Genomic DNA, 23,645 nt, shown 5'->3' on the forward strand with positions numbered 1-23,645 from the left:
CCTATAATCCCGACACTAGACGGGAAGAGCATGGTGAGTCGGTCATCGTGATTGAAAAGTTACTGGTCTATCGAACCCCACTGACATCGACCGACATGTGCATGGCAAATGTATACGGCTGATCAAAGCACTCATCCCACGTTTTGTGTGTCGAATCCAGAGTCCAGAATTTCTCCAACAGTCTTTAGCCAGGAGTGGCACATACGTCCCCATTGAGTGGCTCATACCGGGGAGTTGCTCGCGGAGAAAGGCCCGCGAGCCTGCATCCTGCACGGCTGCGACGCCGATCACCACCAGGTCCCAAATTACAAATCGTGTCAGGTGGCGGAAGACACGGCGACTGCGAGTCGCCGTCGCAGGCCGTTAGCCTGGTCGATGCAGAGGTCACGCAGTTGCGCATTCCAAGGGAGAACGCCCAAGCTCTGAACCGACAGAATACAGTAGATCGCGATGGCGGCTTGGTGGATGGCTCCTAAAAGCTGCCAGTCCGGATTGGTCGAGATGGAATGGGCCCAACGGGCGACCGAGAAACCGTGGATCCGGTTCAGAATCTCATATGCTGGTTGAATCAGGTCCCCGGGGACACCGTCCAAGGCTTGTTGTCGCAGGTAATTGATGTTGAGGATCTTCCCAAAGAGTGCGGCCGGGTACGTGCCGAAGGCAAATGGTTGATTGGCATGCTCCTAAATCTTGAAACCAACTGCGGCCATATCCGAGGCTCTCAGCGACACTTGAGATGCCGGCGACGAGGTATCTCCCATGATGGCAGCGCTGGAATGTCAGTCTTCCAAAAAGTCCGACAATGAAATTAAACAGTCACGTACAAGGCCACGAACAACAGCAATAGACGTAGTCCAGGCGATCCGGCCATGGAGCGTACTCCACCGCGCAAGTCGATGATTTTGCGCACTCCGTCGAGGTGGCATCGGCAATGAGGCGAGGCGCCATGCTGAGCCTGCCCGTGATGAGTCTAACCCCGGCACAAACGGGGCATCTACACATTACATCTACCAGCAGCAGGGTCAGCATCCTCGCGATTACCCGATCGCTGGTGCGTCTCTGCTCGCTTTGAATGTCGTCACTCAAAGAGCGGATCAGCCGGCCCCGGTAATGGAAGAAGTCCCGCATCCGCGCCTGCGATGCAGACTCCTTCCGGATCCGATTAAGGAGGTGACTCAAGGTCATGCACACGATGACCATGCGAATGTGGTCCGGATGCCGGGCCATGGCCATCTGAACGATGTCCGGGGTGATGGGATAGATGGCGGTGTTGAGCCCCCAGTCATGCGATGTGCGACAGGTCGGGATAGATGCACGCATTGTCTGGCGATCTTTCAGTGGAAACCGGACGGAGTTGACCGAGTTGACGGGGCTTGCGGTCACAAATAGTATTCTGAGGCCTGGACAAAGATCTGGAGATCGGTGGGCAACTCATGGGCGAGTTTGGCCTCGGGCTTGGCGGGCTTGGGGCGTCGCGCTGTCACTTTCCCGGGCAGGAGCCACTTCAGCCTGCGAGGCTCCGTCTGGCCGTATCCCGGGCAGGCGATGCCCGCCGTCGCCCATCGCTGGCACTGGGGGCGCACAAAGTCGCAGACCAGGGATCGTCGCCGGCACTCCCAGCAGGGCGGGGGACTGTCTGTTTACTCCGTACGGATGACTTCTTGGTTCCCTGGGTCAGTGCGTCACAGTCCGTTGCTAACTCCCTCGAGTTAGCAGGACTCGGCAGGGCATTAATTTGATAGAAAACAGGAGAGAACAGGAAGTCTCCTGCCTCTTTGTGCGACGAGCGGAAGAGCGACGCCCGAAGGAGCGCGATCATCCCCCGTCCCACGTGACCGAGGGGGGTCTGCTGATAAAAGCCCTGGACTTCCTCGGCCGGAGATCTCCATTTCCTTTATAGGTGAATCTATACATATATGATCCCATTGATCAGGGTTACAGCTCCTCCGTAAATCCATCACTATGCTCACCCACTGTGCACTGGCTGCCGTCGCCCTCTGGGCCGCCCATCCGGCCGCCGCCAGCTACGCCTTCTACGTGGGCAAGAACCTCACGGTCGACGGAAGTACGATGATCGGAGGCACGGGCGAAGAAGTCTCCAGTCACTGGCTGCAGCTGTTTCCAGCGCGCGACCATCCCCCCAACGCGACCATCACCGTAGGCGTCACCGAGGACGCCAGCTTCCCCGGCGAGCGGATCCAGATCTCCCAGGCCAACCACACCTTTCGATACCTCAGCATGGAATACTCGGACTACGAGGGATTTCCGGCGCCCCTGACCAACGGCGGCCTCAACGAGAAGGGCGTTGGCGTGCGGGACGTCTGGGCCGTCAACCGAGACGAGCTGCAGGCCATGACACCGAACCCCCAGCACGGATTGCAGTACAGTGACCTTGCGCGCATCGTCTTGGAGCGTGCGAGCACCGCCCGCCAAGGCGTCGAACTCATCGGACACCTGATCGCGAAGCACGGGGAATCGACGTACGGCGGCAACTCCCACCTCATCGCCGATCACGACGAGGGCTGGGTCGTCTGGGAGATGGCCGGCGGCGCGGGACTCTGGGCGGCGCAGCGCCTGGGGCCCAACGAGGTGAAGGTCCTGTATCCCGGATATATCGAGGACTTCCCGGTCAACTTCCGGGACCGCGCCGATTACATGGGCTCCGAGAACATCGTGTCGTTCGCAGTCGAACGGGGCTGGTGGAACGCCTCCTCCGGCAGGCCGTTCAATATCTTCGATGTCTACGGCCCGCAGGATCCCCGGTACCGGGCCCGCGACGGGGGATACAAGTTCATGTCCCAGGCCGCGCTCGAGGATGCCACCCTGCGCATGGCCCCCGTGACGGAGGAGAAACTCATGGCGCGCGTCCGGGATCACCGTATCGCAGATGACGAGGCCGGCTATGGACAAGTTGTCAGTCTGCGTGCCGGCGTCGACCGCGACATGCTGCGCATCTGGATCGCACCCACCGGCTCCGTCGCTGCCCCTTTCCTTCCGTACTGGCTGGGGGTTGAGTCTATCCCGGCGGAATACGGAGAACACCGGTACCTGACCACGGGGGCCTCCAGCAGCTTTCTCAACCCAGACTATCAGCTCCAGGAGGCCTCGATCTTCGCCGGCCGGGTGTTCAAACGGGTTCTGTACTATATGTGCTCCTCGCCGCCCCAATACCTTCCCCTCGTGAGGGAGATGCTGACCCGATTCGAATCTGAATCTCGCGCCCAGATTCAGGGCTGGGTAGAGCATTCCGCTCGGCTGCTAATCAGTGCCGGTCGGCGACAAGAGGCGCGCTCATTACTGACCTATTATTCCCATTCTCGCGCAGGGAAGGCCCTAGAGATCGGCCACCGGCTGAACAACGCGCTGGATGGCTACATCAAGTTGACCGGACAGTGGCAGACCCCGGTGGGCAACGAAATCAACGACAGCGGTGAAGGCAAGGAAACGGTCAATTGCTTGGTTGGATACGATCCCGACCAACCGAAGGACCTTCAGTCATAAACCCACCAATTCCCCAGGAAATCCGGGATGACATTGATGACTTGTTCATTGTAGAGCACTTTATCGAGTTCACTGCTAGACTAATGACTGCACAACATAGCCCAAATCTAGATCGGGGATTCGTGGATTCAATCGCGTCTCTGATACCGCCTCTCTCTTGTGGAAAAGTCCAGTCTATCGATTTGTAGCTTTGTCGACGTACTTGCCACCAGTTACAGGTCGACATCTTCGCCATTCGTATGTGCTTCCAGATATTAGATGTTTCATTCCTATGTTCTCATTAAAGTACTGGATCAGAGCTCGTCTTGATTTAAAGCGTTACACTCCATTACAAGGTGATCGGTTGATACAGAGAGACCGATGAACGCCTCTCCTATTAGGTGATTATAGACGTTGCCCTGACTGCTGGAATCCGGATCATTCACACTAGTGGGGGTCACTTTTCAAACGCGCTTGAGATGCTAACTAACAAGTCAATGCTTAACGCTGTCGTGCCTGTTCGTCTTTCCACAACAGATGATCTGTTAGAACCACATCGTATTGTCTCTGGTGTATCGGGCCAGGGGTGCTTCTCAAACACTTCCACGTGGCGGGACGACCAATCCCTGAGGTTGACGGACCAGACGATTTTTGTCGACGTCCGTGGGATACTTAGAATCTCCCGGAGAGTCAATGCTGGAGGGAGACCCATCTATCTCCCGTTCAACGTCTATCATTATACCCGGGGGCTAGACGTTTCAAGACTCTGCGAGGGAACTGGGTGGTTCATGGGTGCGGCCCGTAGTTGACAAAGTGGCGGACTGGATATCCATAGGTTGGAGGGTTGACTGATGGGGATGGGGGGTTGTCGAAGGTCTGACACGGTTATTTCTCGGCCGGTAACTCGTGAATTTGCGTATCTTTCATGTTGTCCAGCTCCGCCGCCACGCCGTGTCCGTGGAGCTCCCTGGGATGCAGGTTCTGGTACTGGTGCGGCAGCCCAGGTTCGCCAGCTGGGGGTGGCACGGGCTGGTTCTTTTGACGCCGACGCAGGAGGTACCAGATGAAGGCGCCAATCACGGCGAGACCGCCGACGCCGCCGACTACGCCTCCGGCGATCGCACCGCCATGATTACTCGACGCGCCGGTGGATGAGTCGGATGTGGACGAGGTGGTGGCGGAGGAGGAGGCGGAGGTAGACAATGTGGCAGCGGCCGTGGATGTCGACGATGTCAAGGTGGCAGATTCGGAGGTATCTGAATCATGAAGTCAGTGTCAAACACACCGGCGAACGAGAGAATGACCACCTACTGTAGGAAATCGGATTCAAAATGGAATACGATCGGTTGTTGGGGATCCCGTCCGAGCAGCCAACGGCGTCTTTCGGACTGCTCGTCCAGAAACCCGTCTGGTCGCTGAGACAGCAAAAGTACCCAGTGTGATCATACATCGTCCCATTTGCGAGGGCGCAGTGGGGCGACTCTTCCAGCGGAGCGGTACAGTCGGACTCTGATGGGCAACAGACATTGTTGGGAATGCGTTGCGTGGCCCCGGGACAGACCGAGTTGCCAGGACAGCACGCGTGGAAGTTGTCCCAGGTGCGGCCGCAGCTGGTCTCGCTGCTGAGACAGGTCCCATTTCGGCGCAGAGGGAAACCGTAGGGAGGGTCGTAGGACACCATCGCGAGGTGTACGATCGGTCAGGACCTCAGGGGAGCACGGCGAGAGAGGGAACGAAGGGGTTCGGGGAGTCTGACGGAGCGAGAGAGGAGAAGAAATCGCAACGAGGTTTGGGGGCCCGGAGTGGACCCCGGGAATTTCATTTTTGGCCCCCATTCTTCATATCACTATTCCTCACTAGTCGCATGGTCCGTCCCTCGTGGCCCTCCTTCGGACGGGATGATTTCGAGCCGTTGGGTTTAGTTTGGGTTCGCGTCTGGTAGCGCCCCACTGTCGCGTTGCTTAGCACGGGCTGGTGGTCTGGTAAACGAACAGGCTACTGTACGCACTGTCGGTCCTATGGCTGCGTCCGTCCTCCGTAGTGGTCATCATATATAGCGCTTAACCGAGTGAGCATAGGGATATTACCAAGGCTTCAATGTACAAATGTTCCGTGGAATGTACGGAGTTCAGCCCGTGCATGTGTTGGAAACCAGAAAGGCCGAGAAGGTAGGGCACAAGCGAAGGAAAGAAGGTCGTAGGACTTGCCTTTAACCTGGCCCTTATCTGCATTGAGGTCTGTAGACGAATATATACGCATAAACAGCATGCAGATCATCGGACGTTCAGCTGCTCTGAGCTTCGGTGATCCAGGTAAGACGTTTTCTCCGAACTGCTCCGACAGTGGTGCCGGTCTGCAGCTTCTCGTCGTCAGCTATCCCGGAAATGCCATTGCCACTACCATAGCTAGATTAACACGAAGTTTACTGTGTTCTGTATCAGTGGGAACAAATCTCGACACATGGAACAATTCGCACATTTTTCAACGGTAGATGATCTAGAACCTTTCGACGCTGTCGGAAAAGTAGGTGGCCAAACGGTAAGGTCACAAGTCATGCATAGTACGATTGCCCTAAACAGGCTTTCATATGCGAGGGGTGATACTTTCGAGTCATTTGGCAGACTGTGTTCTTCAGCCCTTGCATGTAAATATTTCCCGAAATGGACGTTTCGTCAGGAAAGGGTGGAGTATACGGAGGACTGCCTTACAGTATCCAGCACATGAGATCCATGATTTTGGTTATTCGGATTTTCCGTTTGATCGGTTGCCGACATTGCCTCGTCAATTTGGTTTTGTATATCTCGGTTCTCCACCTGACTGATATTTCAACCTCAATACCTACCACGGTAAAATTGCTGGTACCGTTCGTCTTCGGCAGGCTTGGATGTATGCATGGCCGAGAACAGCATAGACAACGTTTAGCTGACTCCTACTGCTTCATGGTCTTCAGGTGTATGATGGAACAGTCGGTAAGCAGGCTCCTTGCTTAGGAGTGCTCTCTACGACACGGAATAATTCTTTCGCTTGTGGAAAGGCAGTAACCATAATAACCTGTCAAGACTGCTATTGTGTCTAGAGCAATGTGACACTACTTGCATTCTTCAGCATTTGTGATAGTGGGATCTATACTTTGTTCAGTATGACATGCATCGCATCCAGGGAGCGCAATGAAGGACGATGTCATTTGTACTCAAGCCAGGAGACCTCGCACTTGTTCAATCGTCATAGAATCTCGAGTGTTGTCAGTAAAGAGGTCTACGTTAGAGTAGCTAGGGTATAAAAACCTATATATTCATGACCTATCATTTGTACTCCAAACAGATTAACTATACACCAAACGAAAAGCCACCCCTTTACCACTGATGTTATCATTATCGGTGCCGGATTCGCCGGAATCAGCGCCCTCTACTATCTGCGGAATATGGGGTTTGTCTGCCAAATTGTGGAAAAGGTGGATGACATTGGTGGTGTTTGGCACGTGAATCGATATCCCGGTGCTCGGACCGACTCCGGTATTCCATCTTATATCTTGAACAATCCAGAGTGCTAGCAGACCTGGAGCTGGAGCAAACTGTTCCCAGATCACAATGAGATAAACCAGTTTCTGGATCACTGTGATAATCAGATAGGGATTCGAAAGCATGCCTTAGTTGGGAGGAGCGTTACCGGAGCTCAATGTAATTCGGCATGCCGCTGGGGCGTGGAGCTGGATGATGGAACATTCATGACCAGCAAGTATCTAGTCTGTGCCGTTGGGACCACATCTCAAAGATCCGATCAGATGGATAGCATACTCAAAGGCTTCCGTGGTCAAGTTTATATTCCCTGCCCTTGGCCTCGTTACGACGTCAGCCCCGAGGGACAGGATGTCGCTGTAATTGGCACTGGCTCCACGGCCCTCTAGATTATTTAAGAGTTGGGTCCTCGCGCAAAGTCATTGACTGTGTATCAAACATCGCCTAATGGTGCCCTACCGTTGCCTTCATGCTCCTACAAAGGGCTTGATCATCATACCCCGAAAGAAGCCCTTCCAGAGATGTTTGAATCCCGCAAATGAACACCATCTGGCCTGGCGATGGTGGCGCCTCGAGACAAGGGGAAATTTGAGGCATCCGATACTGAACGTCATGGAACCTTCGATGACCTTTTCAAAAAGGGTCTTGCATACTGGTTAGGTGGGTTCAAGGACCTTACGTCGGACCCCGCGGCCGACCGTGCCTCCTATGACTTCTGGGCACACAGAACCAGGCAAAGATTTCATGACCCGCGAAAACGTGATATCCTTGCTCCGCTGAGGCAAAAATATCCGTTTGGAGCAAAAAGACCAGCCTTAGAGTATGGTTACTTCGATCTCTTTAACAGAGATAACATCAATGTTGTCGATACATGCGCGAACCCAATTTCGGGTACGGCGGATGACCGCATTATCTTGGAAGATAGTAGTACCCATTGCCATGATATTATCATTCCAGCCGTTGGATACACCACGGCGGATGATATTTTCAAGTCGCTTGGCCCGAGGGACACCGCAAATAAACCCTTGGATGAGCATTGGCGCACCGATATCCGAACACACTCTTTGGCATCATGCATCACAGGTTCCCAAATATCTTTATGATCTGTGGCCCACAGTCGCCTGGCGAGCAGTGCAATGTACCTACCTGCATTGATATCCAGGCGACGTGGATAGCGGACATGATCTGGAAAATGGAGAGCCAGAATATTATTTCCATCCGTCCCAAAGTTGCATCCATGAAGGAATGGAACGCAATGATATACCAAGGGTACAATAAGGAGTTTTATTCTTCGTCTAGATGCAGATACACAAGGGCGGAAAAGCCACTATTTTATGGTGGTGGTGTTGCTCAGTATTACCAGGATCTCATCGATGGAAATGCATCATGGGATAATTTCGAGATTGTTCAAGGGGATCTTGTGAACTCCAAACCTCTACTTTTCAAGATGGAGTTGGTGAGCTTATCCGGTGCGGCTAGGCTGTTTGTTTGATCATAGTCTGAGAGGATCAATATCCGTTTCTACCCGGTTGGACTAGGGATGGTATCAGGAGCGTGGATTGTGATGAATAGATAGATTTTGCAGTGTCACAATCCAGCAAATTAACTTTCCTCGATTGGGTTTGTGTAATGCAACTAAGATGGCTAAATCTGTAACCGTATAGCGGCACTCTTTTCGTGAATGTCAATTTAGTTTGAGCCAGAGGGTGATAAAACAGCCCAAGTTGCAATAAAATGATACCGACGTGTTTACTCCGCGCCGAAGGCCAGGGTTACAATGATTCACCTCCGGCGATGACACCATCTGCTCCACCGGCAACTTGGTCGATAGCCCGAACGGGGCAAGATGAATCGACTAGCGATGCTAGCAGATGCAACGATGCAGGATAAGCCTTCCGAACCTCCATTTCTCCGCCTCTCCTACCAATGACCATCGTCGCGAGCCCGCCATGAGGCCATCCAAGCTTCCTGCGTGTTCCGACGGTCGTCCGTTGGAGACCCTGGGCTTGCGGAGGACCAAATAACCTTTAAAAGGCGCCGTTGGGTTCCAACAGATCGGATGCGACCGTGGGAAAAATCCGGGAACTCTGCGTGCACCATGTATCTTCCCACGGCAATCCTCTCGGTTCTTTTGGCTTCCAACGCGTGGGGACTTGAAAATCCCCATCGCAAGGCCCTTCGACCGGCTCGTCAGCCCCCAAATCTGGCTCCTCGGGCGCTTTCAATTGACGATAGTGTTGAGTACAAGTACCTCAACAATAAAACCCAGAGTAGGTTTGCGTACCCCTCCGTCCGCCTTGTTCAGGTCTCATCTATGAGGCAGGATTCCTCGTCAATGGCACTGGGGTCCCCGAAGTGGATTTTGATGTCGGTGAATCCTACGCCGGCCTCCTTCCCAACACGCCCTCCGGCAATTCCAGTCTTTTCTTTTGGTTCTTCCCTTCGCAGAACCCGAAAGCCACGGATGAGGTATGCCTGGTCTCTTTCTTCTCCTCGTCCTCTGCACCGTAAGTGATCCACGCTGACAGGGGTAGATCACCATCTGGCTAAACGGCGGCCCCGGCTGCAGCTCTCTGGACGGTCTGTTGCAAGAGAATGGTCCATTCCTCTGGCAGTCGGGCACCTACAAGCCCCTTCGGAACCCCTATTCCTGGACCAACCTGACCAATGTGGTGTATGTGGACCAACCAGCCGGCACCGGCTTCTCTCCCGGTCCATCGACGGTGGAGAACGAGGAGGGTGTCGCATCCCAGTTCAAAAGCTGGTTCAAACACTTCTCCGACACCTTTTCTCTACATGGTCGAAAGGTCTACTTGACCGGCGAGAGCTATGCGGGACAGTATATCCCGTATATCGCGTCGGCGATGCTCGACGAGGAGGACGAGAAGTATTTCAATGTAAAAGGGATCCAGATCAACGATCCGTCCATCAACGAGGATGCAGTCATGATATATGGTATACCCCGTGGACGATTTCCATCTTTGTATTCGATGGCTTACTCTAATCAGCGCCCGCGGTCCGTCACTTCAACCACTATGCCAACCTCTTCGCGCTCAATGATAGCTTCGTCTCCGAGATTAACTCTCGCGCCGAGCGATGCGGTTACGACCAGTTCCTCGACGAGGCCCTGACTTATCCACCTCCCAAGAACTTTCCCGAGGCCCCGGATCCGTCCCGCGGGGACTGTGCGATTTGGGACGACATCGTTGCGGCTGCCTACGACGTAAATCCGTGCTTCAACTTCTACCACATCACCGACTTTTGCCCCTATCTCTGGAACGAGATGGGATTCCCATCATTAGCCGGTCCACCAAACAACTACTTCAACCGCACCGACGTCCAGGTGGCTCTCCACGTCCCCCGGACTGATTACTCCGTCTGTGGCAGCAGCACCATCTTCCCTAACGGCGACCAGTCGCTTCCTAGCGCTCTGGGACCGCTGCCGGGCGTCATCGAGCGCACCAACAACACGATCATCGGCCACGGCTGGCTCGACTATCTCTTGTTCTTGAATGGCTCCCTCGTAACGATTCAGAACATGACCTGGAATGGCGCACAAGGCTTCCAGAAGCCTCCCATGGAACCGCTGTACGTGCCTTACCATGCGGGCCTGGCGGAGCTGCCCAACGGCGACGTGCCCGAGCCCTTTATCTGGGACGCTGGAGCTGGATACTTGGGAACGGCGCACACGGAGCGCGGGTTGACCTTCAGCACTGTTTATCTGGCCGGTCATGGTGAGTGTCTCTCATTACTCTTCACTTTGTGACTGCTAACGGCCAAATAGAAATCCCGCAATATACCCCCGGGGCGGCATATCGCCAATTAGAATTCTTGCTCGGTCGCATTGGCAGTTTGCAGGATCAGACCGGATATACGGCGTAGCATGAGGTCGCAAGTCGGTAGCACGTTGGTCCCTGGTTATGAGCTTTGGGACGGGGAGTTCTACCTCGGTAGGCTGTTTCGCAAAATCCGAAGAAATGCCAACGCGATGTGTAACCGGACCGTAGGAGCTAGATAGTAACAACGCACGCCCGAACCTTACTGAATTGATCGAGTTACGCACTACATCAAATCATCTAATTTCCAATAAGAAGAGCTCCAGTCAACACTAAATGGTGAATGATTTCCAGACGGCGACGATCTTCTACAACTCCAACAAAAGCCGGAACTTTTTACCCCGAATCCTTCCGTATAGGACCGGAACGGAAAAGAAAAGAGACGCATGGGGGGTAGAAGGCGGAGACTCCCTCCGGCTGATCAATACCTACAAGATCAATGCAAGCCCAAACTCGCGCCAGCTCGCGCGTTTCACTGCTCTTCAAAACACACTTCTGCGTCAGAGCTACATGTATTAAATGGATAAACAATCGCTAGTCTTGCCGTGTGAAATAGAATCTGCAATTTGGCATCATGACCCCGCGGCTTATCTCTTTGTGAGATTGATCTTACGGACCAACTTGCAACTATCCCTCTCGTCGAAGCTCAATATACGATGTCTAGTGCTGTGATATATCCTTCACGCACTGCCATGGAACTTCCATCAAATTACTGTAAGCATAGTAACTTGTCTTTTCACCGTCGGGAGCACTATCAGCGGCACTTTCGCACCCACACCAAGAAAAATCCATATGTGTGTATTCGAATATACTCTTAAAATATGGATGTGGTCCATGCAGCGGGATTGAATCGCAACAACATTGAGCAGAGCACCTTGACGACAGGGGTGGATAACAAGACGACGATCCTGACTGGTGAATGCGTAGACTCCATCAATGCCAGTCCTGGCCACCAGCGATGCTATTAATGCATTGGCCTGCGCTTTGGCCATAGGGACCAGGAAGCGAAACAGTCCTGTCCTGTCCTCTTCTGTTGTTGGGCTTCTCCAAGAAGGGCGTGGACGGATCGGGACTTTGCGATTTATCATCAGTACTAAATATTTACGTTCACAGTACAAGTATGGAGAGTTTCATCTTACGTTCCTTCCATCTGCTCCCACGACCAAGTCGCCCGTGTAGGCCGTTCTATCCTCCAACACCACAGTTCCAGAATCGGCGTCCTGTACAGAATGATGAAAAAATAGGTTCCTAATGAGAATTATAAAAAAAAAAAAAAAAAAAAAAAAAAAAAAAAAAAAAAAAAAAAAAAAACCTAAAAAAAGACCGCAACATATCACAAAGCTCAAGCGTGAGGAGAGATGAATCGCAATCTTCCGACCATCCTCGCATTCCCGATTCGCCATATCACGGAGGGCATTGTGGAGATCCACCCGATGATGGGAAGTGAGAAGCCAATCGGTATCCAGTTTCCGCTGTAGGTCTTTCGTTTCCTGCGCACTCCCCGCGATGCTCCAATCTTGTTATCAACAGTGGTGAAACTCAAAAATTTACCGCGGAGATCATTCCTTTTCAAGTTAGACGCTCATGCAGGTGTATGACAAGCTGACAGCGTATCGATGGGGAAAAGATGCCGTTATGTCATTCTCAAGCTCTGGTCGTAGTCGACAACAATATATAACCCACAAAGACAGGTTTGCCTAAAGGTTTTGGCTTATCTCTAATTTCTCATCCCTCCAAGTGCAATTTCAACCACACCTTTGATTGTGAGTTCCGATCAACATGCGTATCCATTTCCCGAGGATCGTACCACTACGTCCTCGAGGACGAGGCATAACTTGGCTGACTGCGGTTAAGATTTCTCAAAAAAAAAAAAAAAAACCCAACATGGTCAAGACACTTCCGTTTGGCGACCTGCAGGTCCCTGTTCCCGGTTTTGGCGCCATGGGCCTCAATTCTGCGATGGGAACAGATTTCAAACTTGAGCAGTCCGAGCCTGTTCTTTTGAAAGCCATCGAGCTTGGCTGTACGTTCTGGGATACTGCAGTAAGTCGTCCTCCCATGATTAAAGGAATGTTGGTCTCTCATTATGCTCTCCGTTAAGGTCGCCTACAAGAATGGTGAAAATGAGAAGCTTCTTGGAGAATTTATAAAGAACCACAATGTCCGCGATAAGCTTTTTGGTGAGCACAGTATCGCTTCTTTTCCTGTATTCAGTATCTCTTACTTACGTTGTGCCGATGCGCAGTTGCCTCAAAGTGTGGATTTGATGTCTTCGGACCTCAACGGAAAGTAGACAATTCCGCCGCTCACATAAAAAAGTACATCGAGGGGACGATCAAAAGACTTGGTTTCACTCCTGATCTTTACTATCTGCACCGAATCGACCCAAGTACGTCTTGAGTACACCCTATATTAACATATCCGTGCCATGGTATCCTAATTCTGCAGCCCAGACACCCCCCTCGAAGAGTCCATCACTGCCTTAGACGAACTTCGCCGTGCAGGAAAGACCAAGTACATTGGTCTATCTGAATGCTCTGCTGAAACCCTGCGCAAGGCAAATGCAAGTTAGTATCCTCTACAATTTCATAAGTACGGTCGAACATGCTGATGTATCGCAGTCGCCAAAATCGATGCCGTTCAAGCCGAGTACTCAGCTTTCGAGACCTTGCACGAGACAAGTGGCCTGATTGATACAGCGAAAGAACTGGGCGTGGCATTTGTGGCATTCAGCCCCCTTGGTCACGGCTGGCTTGTAGATGACTTCCAATTCAAGTCTCCGGATGATTTCGGCGCTTCTGATTTTCGCCGAACAGGTACGTTAAACCTCCTATCCTATTTGAAACTTCAGCTGTTGACTCTTTAACCTAGTCCCAAAATTCCAAGGCAAAAATTTCTATCAGAATAAGGCTATCGTCGACGAGATCAAGAAGTTAGCCACTCGGAAGGGGTGCTCGGTTGCGCAGATTGCGTTGGCTTGGGTTGCTGCGCAGGGGTTGATTACAATTCCCGGAACGACTAAGGCATCACGCTTAACTGAGAACTGGGCATCTCGTGATATCAAACTGACAGTAGAAGAGCTGAGGGAGATGCGGACGATCGTGGATGCTGCTAAGCCGGTTGGTGAGCGGTTTGCTCCTATCTTTCAGTCGATGGTTGGTCATTAGGTAGATGCCATAACCAAGACTCAGGAATCAGTAGAGTTGAACGTATATTTCTTCTGAGCGCGCTGCCATCATCAACGTAGGTGGGACTCTATATATATTTTCGGGGCACGTAGCTGCTTTGATCACACAATCTGACATCATGAGCGATGGTGCTGTAACTTATTTCTGAAATATCATACAACGTTGACGCCAGCCTTGAACAGCCTAGTGATTAGACTCTTGACCATAAACAAACCTGCCCTGTCGCTGTAGATAAGTAATTACATCGCAATGTGCGCCGCGCGTCTACAAAGGCATCGCGATAACAAGAACAGTGATATGACGTTTTTAAGATCAGCAGACCTGAGGCCAGACAATGGAGTTTGTTCAGGTTGCACTCGTGTATTATCAAATGCCAAAGTGCGCCATAAGATTAAAGTTTTTAGTGAAGTCGCGGTCCTTGAACTTCCTCAACATTGCTCTGCAGATGAATGACAATGAAGAGTTCATGTGACTAACTCGCTACATTGAACTGGTTTGATAGAATATCTCAAGAAGATAGTGAGCTAAGGTTCCGTTTACAGCTCGCTCAAGGCATAGGCCGTCATCTAAGAAACCCCCGAGTTCTATATGTCTTTTGCAAAATGAGATTATGCGCACGGATACCTGGGACGAGTGTCTACCCCATACGAGTAACCAGCTCCATTTCTCGTCAGCCATGACCCGCCAAGGAAATGATTAGCGAGGCTCATCTCTTTAGAAGCCTAGTTTGTTGACCATGAGCTCCAAGGTTTTCGCGTCACCGGTCCTAGCCGGCGATAGGCCGGGCTAACGACATCGTTCAACTTGGACAAGAAAATTGTGACTTGTACGGGATGTGAGTTTGGTCTCGGGAGTCTTGCAAATTCCCGCATGGGCGGAGGGTAAGGGCTATGTGACTAAACATCGACTAGTGCCTAACTAGAACCGCCGGGCGACCAGGTATTTTAAAGGATTAAGTAACTTCTGTGGAGATGGAGGAGAGCAGCGTATATTATTCTAATTATTTGACATAGATACCCCCTACCTGGCGAAAATAATCCTCCAATATAGTACCCTGGCGGTCGCTGGAGGCTGCTCTTAGTAGCATGGGTTCCATACTGTGAGCAATGCAGCTGACGACCATCATGAGTTTAGGTTGAAAAATGAAGTATAAGATATCAGGACGTACTGTTATGTCAAGAGGTTCAACAGTGGATGTTTCAGATAATATTCTTAGTTCAGACCTCATCAGGTACGAGCCAGAGCATGTAAGCGCACGGCGGACCAGATTATCCGATGTAGCACAGGCGCTGAGACATAGCCTTCTTGACCTATAAATCTTGCCTATGGGATCTTCCAAGCCTGCTTATTCACGCTGTCCTCCAACCCTTCAGACATCCGTGAATGGACAAGCATACTGGTTCCACAGAGTGAGTTAGAACACGGTTCTTCCCCTCCCCTGCTCTGATGCCTGGTCTGCACAATCTTAGTCAGAATCATGAATGATTCGCCCATTCGCAAATGAGGTCGTCGGCCTTGAAGGTCAAGAGTCACCAAGAAACTCAAGATTAGCGCTATATCTACATGAATTTTCCTTGCAACTTCAATTGTTCACCCCCAGCCTTCGCCCTTGTCCATGAATATGTACAATATGAGCTGTTGGAGGCTGAGCCTGCTGGTATGGCTTGCGGCGCTAGCCTGCACGTAGTTAGTTACATGTGGCCGCGGAAGATGGCTAAACCGCTAATATCATCGCCTTGCTTGACCGGACGGACCATGCAACCGATCAATATGAACCACATGATTTATGACGATATAGATCATGCAATTCCGCTATAAAATCGGTTGAATAATCACTTCTTCGGTAGACCCACGCGAATTCTGCCACAATACACATGTAAATTCCACGTGGAATTTGGGGCAGGGGCCAAATTCCACTCGGCTTGTTGCCTGAGGCAGACTAGTGCGTCGATATCAGCTTTTAGCGCGTCGAACCCAGCTGGTTTCTGCCTCCAAAATTCAGACAATTGTTTGTCCCCATAGTTATACGACGGAACAGTTATACATCATCCACCATGCCCCCCTCCCCACCAAATTCTCACCGAAAACTAAACGGCACATCCAGCCGCCGCATCTTCCTCCCCACAACAATCCTCATCATCGCCATCCTCTATAAAATCTACCTCCACGGCTTTCTCGTCCTATTCTTCAACATCAACCGTGTCATCCAACCCATCGAGGACTTCCCTTCCTACGAATGCCAGAAACTCAGTCACCCTCTTCTCTCAGGCTGCGAGGACATCTGGCTCGACGGGTCCGGACGAAAGCTCTACGCTGCGTGCGGGGACATTCAAGGCCGAAAGGGCTGGTCTCCCGGCGGTAATAAACTGAACGTGTCGGCGCGGAGGGGCTCGAATTGGGTCTCTGTGCTGGATATCGATCATCCTGGCTCGGATGGGTTGTATGGGTTGCGGAAGGTGAAGATCGGGAATTCGTATACTGGGGATTTAGATCTTCATGGATTCGACGTTAAGGAGGTTGATGATGGGGTGTTACGGTTCTGGATGATTAATCACCGCCCGCCGGTAAATGGAGATACTGGAGAGTTGTTAGCGGCGGATAAAGTCGGAGCGAATTCAACGATCGAGATATTTGATTTGGATCACTCGCGCGAGACATTGGAGCATGTGAAGACAATTGTTAGTGATGCGGTCGTCTCGCCAAATAATCTCGCTGTCGAGGAAGATGGGAACGGGTTTCTTATCACGAATGATCATACTCGGAAATTCGGGGCACTGAAGCAACTGGAAATCATAGCTGGTGGCGGCAGCGTTGCTCGCTGTCGTACTGACTCGGGTGAATGTCGGATCGTGGCTGAGAAGGGATTCCACATGCCGAATGGGATCACGAGGGGCCAGGACGGTTTGTTTTACGTGGTGCAAGGAGTCGCTGGTAAAATCTCGGTTTATGAGCTGGTAGATGGTGAATTCCGTCGGGTCAGTGAGGTTGATACGGGCATTTCGATGGATAATCTGTTTGTCGATTCGGAGGGGAATATCATTGCCGCTGCGTTCCCGGATTTGATGGGGATGGCTAGAGCTTTTGATCATCCGGAGGAAATGGCTGTGGCGACTACTATTCTGAGGATCAAGAAGACAGGTGAAGTCGAAGGTCAGGGGCAGTATGTGGTCGAAAAAGTGATCGAGGATAAGGAGGGCAAATTGCTTTCAGCTACCACCGTAGCCGCTTACGATGTTAAGTCCAGGAGACTGTTTACTGGAAGTATCATTACTCCGTTTATTACGGTTTGCCAGCAACGGGCTTGAATATGTTTATATAGCTTGTTCAACAGGATTTGATAGACATGTCAGGATCTCCCTTCAAGTAGTATATGTTTTTATAAACCTTTCTTGTGTCCGGCACTCGACAAATAATGTTCCAGTTCTGCTAACTCGCAGAATAAGTAACTGGCCGGACGGTAGCTGGGCTTATCGGCGATAAACGAGACATTCTCCGTTTTAAATGCCCAACGGATCCTGTTGGATTTCGAAGCGAACTAGGGGAGACATAGAATGAAGCAACGGCTTCAAGATGGAGATCACGAATGGGCAACAGTGGTATAGTACATCAAGATATGAATGAGACAGATTAACAGTATCACAAAGCAGTGAATAAGAACAGTTGGAAATTGATAATTATATTGGACCAAGAACTGACAATGACCGACGTGAGGCGATCCCGTGCTTTATCTGCGCATGATTCATTACATGCTTCTTATGTTCCAACTCCTCGTTACAGATATCGCATGTAACGCGCATGTCCTTGGGGAAACGCTTAACATGCTTGTCAATAAAGTGCCGGCTGAGAGATCCCGGAGTACTATGTTTTCTGAATCGTTCTATTGCTGGGAGCTGGGAATTTGAAACACATAGAAAGCAGGTTGTGGGTCTTTCATCCGGAGACTTGATGCAGACTGACGAAATCGCCGATTGCTATTTTGTTCTCAACTGCCGAACACGGTTCTTGTCGTTTTGAAGGGGGCGTAGATGGCGGTACATCATCGGCGCGCTATTTATAGGAAACGTTTAGTCGTCTTGTAGGCGATCCCTCTTCCACGTCACAGAAAGCGATAACTGCATTGATCGTGGAGAATCGACGCTGATATTCCTTCTCGACAGTAGGATCGGGCATGGTAAGAATAGTATCGATCAAGAGCATATGCTGGAGAGTCATGTACCCGGTTCGTTTCAGCGCGCCTATTACCTATAACTAGACTTCGGCACAACCCATCAATGGGTCCAAATGTTGGACCCATCGCCAAACCCATATGGGTTATTGGTTTTTTTAAAATGGTCGACCCATCCCGATGGGTACCCATGGGTCCAAAAAAAACCCATATTCTGCACAAATCTGAGACTTGGCATAACTACATAATTCAGCTTAAATTTTGGGTATTTCCTATACAAGATGTACCCGGCGGGATGCTTTTAATTATCTTATGCAAGAAACTGTTTACGAATAATAGGTAGATATGCATAATTAATATGCAAAATATCCAAAGTTACTGGCGTAATTTATAGCCGTCTCAATTCTTCGCCCTTAGCTATAGCAAATTACAGAATAGATTACGACTTACTTACTCTCGTCTAACTTAGAAATATATAACTAGTTACGTGTTGATGATTGAATGCATCCTTCTGCTCTAAGTGTTAGTTTTTTGACATCTCGATGGATATGATTTTTTGTGTAGGTTTCTCAGTGTTATATAACGGAGAATAGTGTATTTTATTTAGAGAAGTTTTTTATTTTATAATCTAGGCGCGGGAAGTAGGTTAAATTCATTTTAAGGTACACGCAGAAGAGCGAGAAAAAAGGTGTAGATTCGATAAAAACTGGGGGGGGACGCCTTTCCTCGAATTTCGAAGGCCAGTGGGCCGACCCATTAGACTAACTAATAAGAGATCGTTAAATATGGGGCTAGGAGATTAATTAGCCAATCATCACGAAAGATATCAGACGCGTTATCTCGGGCTGTCCATGTAGACTATATCTGAAGACTGCAGTTTAACTGAAATATAGGTTTACTCTCCCCTCTCTTATAGTAAACTATGATCTCTCTTTCATTTAGGATCATTAAGCTCTCTCATTAACTCTTATTATGTCTCAACTATCAGAAATCTACTCAGTACCCCTCTCGGATAGTGGCGAGTTTGATAATTCGTCCTATCTTTTTTCCGAAAGTATCGCGCCCGAACAGTCTACAAGTCAAATAACTCCCTTTCCTCCGCCTCTCTCTGTTCCCCTATCTCTCAAGCGCTCTACAGATCTAGCGCAAAACTAAGTTATATGCGAAGATATGAATAAAGAGCAACTCGTCGATTGGTAGATTCAGATACAGAGCGGGCACTCTGAGCATCAATCTACTTTCTGGGATCGAAAGGGCCGGCTACGAGGGTTTCACTCCAACCATGTCGATATCCCCTATAAAGTTAGGCTCAATCGATGGCGGCTGGGGTTGATAGTAAACTGGCTGATTCTAGAGGCCGTAGCCGTCGTGGTGGTAGAGTTATTTCAAAAATTAGGTTCGCGTCGAAGTTGTTGTTTTTTCTTCAGGGTAATTGCGAATAGGTTACAATTATCGAAACATTCGGCTCAAAAGGTGTATCTTTACCACCTATTATTATACTGAAAGGAGGCCAACAACAAGCCGCTTGGTTCCAAGAATCTAAGCTTGCTAGAGACTGGTAGATTGCAATAAGTCAAAATGGCTGGACAACTGATAAAATAGGTCTTCTTTGGCTAAAGAATGTCTTTGAACCCTCCTCCAGGCGCCATATGACTGGTGCAAAACGCCGAGTTATTTTGGATGGCCATAGTAGTCATTTAACTGCTGAATTCGATGATTATTGCAAACAAAATGCAATAATATGTCTTTGTATGCCTGCCTATATTTCGCATCTTCTTCAGCCGCTTGATGTGGGTGTTTTTGGCTCGCTTAAACGCACATACGGAAAGTTGCTTGAAGGGCGTATGGTTGCGGGTAAAAACCATATTGATAAAGAGGACTTTTTATCGCTATATCCAGACGCACGGGCTCAAGTCTTCACTTCTACGAATATCTGCAGTGGATTCGCAGGGGCTGGGCTTAAGCCATTTGATCAAGAGCGTGTTCTTTCTAACCTTACTTTTCGACCACATACACCTACACCTGCACCATCACTAGTTGAAGGGTCAATTTCCTCTGCTTTCCCGACTCCACAGAATACTCGCTAGTTGGATCGAAAGGTCTAAAGCTTACGAAAGAGTCTTAATAAGAAACGGCAGCTTTCTAGCAGCCCTGTTGCGCATATTTAACATCTTGAAAAGGCTGCCTAAATGGCAATGCAAACCAAGCTGCTTTTAGAGCAAGAAATTACGACTTTACGGGCTGAAAATGAGCGAAAATCTCAAAAAAAGACAAGAAGGCGTGGTCAAGTGGGTAATAATCGTTCTATTTCTGTATAAGAAGGCTAAAATCGTGTTCAGCAGCTTGATACGCAGCCTAATGAGTGTGACGGTCTACAAAGGAGCCTAATAAAAGACTAGTTTGTTTATGACTCGTAATCAAGGAATTTTCCCATGGAGAAGAAAGACTATCTATAAGGGAGGATCTATCCTTTATGTACTACCTGAGGTTTCGCCCCAGGTAGGAATGGGAGGGTCCTCCATATCAGGAAGTTCGTATCGGAAGTCCGTATCGGGAAGTCAAGTCCGTATCAGGAAGTCCTTGGCTCAGGAAGTAACAATGAACATCCCGATGAGTCTACTCCGGTACCTCGTCGACGAGCTCTACAACGCTGTAGTAGCTGTGGGACAGTTGGACATACAATTCGTAATTGCCCTAGTAAATAGCTTCATTTTTATATATTTATTTATTCAATTCAATGGCATTAGTGATTGAAAGATCAAATTAAATAGGGGGTGGCGGGCAAAACGGACCACTCGCCCGTTGAATACGTTAGTCTATCTTGGTGTTACCTGAATAGTCACAGAGGCACTAGTTAGTTCAAGCCGGCCGTTTCAGGAGGCGGGGTAATAAACCAATGGTTCGTTGTATTTTCCCTGTCTAGAGGGAGGAAGGGGCAGGAAGTGGGGTAGTCCTGGCATCCGCTCCAGAGATCTTTCTTCCTAATTCCCCTGATTGCCCACCGGCGCGAACATTCTTGTCGTACATAACCATATCTGCTAGCTATCAGGGCGCCAGTAAGGGCCATAAAGCTACTTGAGGGCTGTTAAGATAGTCACCAGAACAAACTGTCACATTACCCAACACAAGTGACGAGCTATTTTTAATTGCGGGCGAGTGGGAATGCACATCCAGTCGATTTCGGTAGTCTGCGAGCGGATTGACCCCCCCTTGCAACCTGCTCAAGTCCATCCAATCCGAAAGGCATGAGGCAGACACAAGGCTAAATCCATGACTTGCCAGGCATATGGCATGTGCCCCTAGAAGATCTAATTTAAGGCCAATCTCCTCCGCTCATCATGTCAATCTTCCAACCCGTTTCATCCTGCTGCACTTTGTCCTATAGAGCAATACCCAAACCTTGTCTTCTATACGACAATAATGGAGTACTCTTCTATCGATCCAAAGACTTACGGGGTGACTCTTCGTCCCTCTCCCCCCCGTCGTGAGAACCCGGGTCATGAGAATCACGAGCAAGTCAAGCCCGCCAGTAACCAAACAGCCCCTTCTGCAACCGACCAAGCGCATGGATCAGAACCCGAAAACACCAGAGCAGCTTCAAACGACAGCTCCCATGGTGCGAAATCGTTGCCCCAAATAACGGCCTCAAATCCAACTCCAACAGTTCCATCCCCGTCCCGACGCAAACGAGCCAGGCAGCCGAGAACCTCACAGCGCGAGGAAGCGAAAAAGCGTCGGAGGCAGGAACTTGCCCGTAGGCTCGGTCGTGAAGAAGATACTATCAACTCTGACGACGAACGCCAGTACTGGGACGCAGTTGAGCAGCGCTATGCCGCAGAAGAGGCACGTCGAAATGCACTTTCACCAGAGGAAAGACGGCAAGAAGATATACAAAAAGAGGCTAAACAATTTAAAAAGCACATAAAGCCACAATTTGAACGTGGTTGGACAGATTCTGTAGAAATCTTGTTATACTATCCTATTTTCGTGTTTCAGACCGCACCGCCCTCAAACCGCGGAGCGAAGTGTCGAATTGGAAGTTGCACTGTCACAATAAACCCAGGTGACTATAGAATTGCCGTGACCCCAGGAAGCCATAATTATTACCAGAATCCAGGTAAGCCTGCATTGGTCTAGGGATGTCGTATTAGGCGTTTCCCTTCCTTCCTGACAGGCTATTGATTGCCGTCTAGATTACTATCATGTCAAATGCTTTGAAGAACTACTTGATCTGTCATCGCCTCACTATCTAGCGCGGTTTGAATGTGATATCACCAAGTATATCCCCGACATTGGGGCACAACACATCCTGAAGGAGTATCTTCGGAGGTGGAAGGTTCGAATTGGCCTTCTCGGTGACGATGAGCGGGCTGTTTCTGATCCAGCATCCAACCTTATCTACTCGGAGTGGGTTCCGTCAAACACCTCCCCAGGGGGTGAAGCCACTATTACAGACCAGTCCGACAATAGCGGCCAAGACAACGCTATGGCACCCGGGTTACCGCCGACAAATCAGCCCGGGGGAAATGAAGAAGAGGACGAATGGCGTCGAGCGGACGATATTTGGGCAGAGATAAGAGAGCAGAGGGTACAGCGTTTACAAGTGGATCCAGGCACGTCCTTATTCTTTCTCAGCTTTTTTCGTCTTCCAAGCATCAATCTCATTCTCCTGATGGGCGATGAATTAACTAATAACTGTTGAATGATAGATATCCTGAGAGTATCATTAGGAGAGGATGATCCCGCCGTGGAATGGGACATCACAGACTATGTGGTTCGAGAAGATGACCCAGACTACGATGAACGCCACTTGCTCAGCACAGCACTGTCCGACTGGGATATAGATCGTGTAAGTGAGCCTTCACTAAATCTTACGGTCATTCCACGCGAGAATAGCTGATGACTCTTCTTTTCCACGTAGCGAATCGCAACGACAGATATTGAGAAACTAAATGAGAAGGGTCTCGAGTTTCGCGATTCTTTAGGGGAAAAAACAATCGAGAAGATCCAAAGATATGCTGCGATGTGGATGCCAAACATCCAGAGTGTATTTTTTTCGTGAGGGAGTGGATTAAATCTGTTCTAAGCACGGCGCTTAGAATCGAGAAAGGGCTTTTGAATTTCGATTTGGGATGGGGTGTTCCGAGGGGCCGTGGATTACGTTAATCACATTAACTACTAAATATAACAGATGTGTCGCCGCGGATGTGCACTAGAAATAAGCCCTTACTACTAAGGGTTGACCCTTTTTGGTGCAGCGGTATTTTTTCCACAAGATGACAAAACAAAGCTCCACACATTCCGAAATGCCTTGGACTTCAGGCCAGAGTTATCTTTCTCAGGGATGACATCTAACGGTGATATTTCTCTAGTATTTAATGAAACCGAATTCATATCTAAGGCTTAGAAAACCCGGAAGCATGGTAGAGAAAGTTAAAACATGTATTTTCAAAATGATGGG

General features: G+C 49.9%; 7 protein-coding genes across 7 annotated transcripts; 5 read left to right on the plus strand and 2 right to left on the minus strand.

Moving 5' to 3' along the window:
* Nucleotides 1-317: 317 nt before the first annotated feature.
* Nucleotides 318-1,320, minus strand: KD926_010093 (uncharacterized protein; the record flags this gene model as incomplete). The annotated part of the gene is made up of 2 exons (XM_053102602.1): nt 318-683; nt 1,012-1,320. The coding sequence occupies 2 exons, from the start codon at nt 1,318-1,320 to the stop codon at nt 318-320; spliced, it is 675 nt and encodes a 224-aa protein (XP_052953972.1).
* A 642-nt stretch (nt 1,321-1,962) lies between these two features.
* KD926_010094 (uncharacterized protein) lies at nt 1,963-3,501 on the plus strand (the record flags this gene model as incomplete). The annotated part of the gene is made up of 1 exon (XM_053102603.1): nt 1,963-3,501. The coding sequence occupies one exon, from the start codon at nt 1,963-1,965 to the stop codon at nt 3,499-3,501; it is 1,539 nt and encodes a 512-aa protein (XP_052953973.1).
* Nucleotides 3,502-4,365: 864 nt separating this feature from the next.
* On the minus strand, nt 4,366-5,161 carry KD926_010095 (uncharacterized protein; the record flags this gene model as incomplete). The annotated part of the gene is made up of 2 exons (XM_053102604.1): nt 4,366-4,736; nt 4,792-5,161. The coding sequence occupies 2 exons, from the start codon at nt 5,159-5,161 to the stop codon at nt 4,366-4,368; spliced, it is 741 nt and encodes a 246-aa protein (XP_052953974.1).
* A 3,932-nt stretch (nt 5,162-9,093) lies between these two features.
* Nucleotides 9,094-10,877, plus strand: cpdS (putative serine carboxypeptidase (CpdS); the record flags this gene model as incomplete). Its single annotated transcript, XM_053102605.1, has 5 exons — nt 9,094-9,265; nt 9,319-9,464; nt 9,530-9,950; nt 10,004-10,729; nt 10,780-10,877. 5 exons carry the CDS (start codon nt 9,094-9,096, stop codon nt 10,875-10,877), a joined length of 1,563 nt encoding a protein of 520 aa, XP_052953975.1.
* Nucleotides 10,878-12,715: 1,838 nt separating this feature from the next.
* KD926_010097 (putative aldo-keto reductase (AKR13)) lies at nt 12,716-13,998 on the plus strand (the record flags this gene model as incomplete). Its single annotated transcript, XM_053102606.1, has 6 exons — nt 12,716-12,874; nt 12,933-13,011; nt 13,077-13,220; nt 13,285-13,398; nt 13,453-13,647; nt 13,703-13,998. 6 exons carry the CDS (start codon nt 12,716-12,718, stop codon nt 13,996-13,998), a joined length of 987 nt encoding a protein of 328 aa, XP_052953976.1.
* Nucleotides 13,999-16,073: 2,075 nt separating this feature from the next.
* On the plus strand, nt 16,074-17,324 carry KD926_010098 (calcium-dependent phosphotriesterase; the record flags this gene model as incomplete). The annotated part of the gene is made up of 1 exon (XM_053102607.1): nt 16,074-17,324. The coding sequence occupies one exon, from the start codon at nt 16,074-16,076 to the stop codon at nt 17,322-17,324; it is 1,251 nt and encodes a 416-aa protein (XP_052953977.1).
* Nucleotides 17,325-21,604: 4,280 nt separating this feature from the next.
* KD926_010099 (uncharacterized protein) lies at nt 21,605-23,400 on the plus strand (the record flags this gene model as incomplete). The annotated part of the gene is made up of 5 exons (XM_053102608.1): nt 21,605-22,301; nt 22,378-22,827; nt 22,894-23,033; nt 23,106-23,242; nt 23,376-23,400. 5 exons carry the CDS (start codon nt 21,605-21,607, stop codon nt 23,398-23,400), a joined length of 1,449 nt encoding a protein of 482 aa, XP_052953978.1.
* Between the last annotated feature and the right edge of the window lie 245 nt (nt 23,401-23,645).

Source organism: Aspergillus affinis (assembly GCF_023601865.1).
Source record: "Aspergillus affinis strain CMG 70 chromosome Unknown NODE_76_length_176809_cov_89_000192, whole genome shotgun sequence".
NCBI classification, from domain to species: domain Eukaryota; kingdom Fungi; phylum Ascomycota; class Eurotiomycetes; order Eurotiales; family Aspergillaceae; genus Aspergillus; species Aspergillus affinis.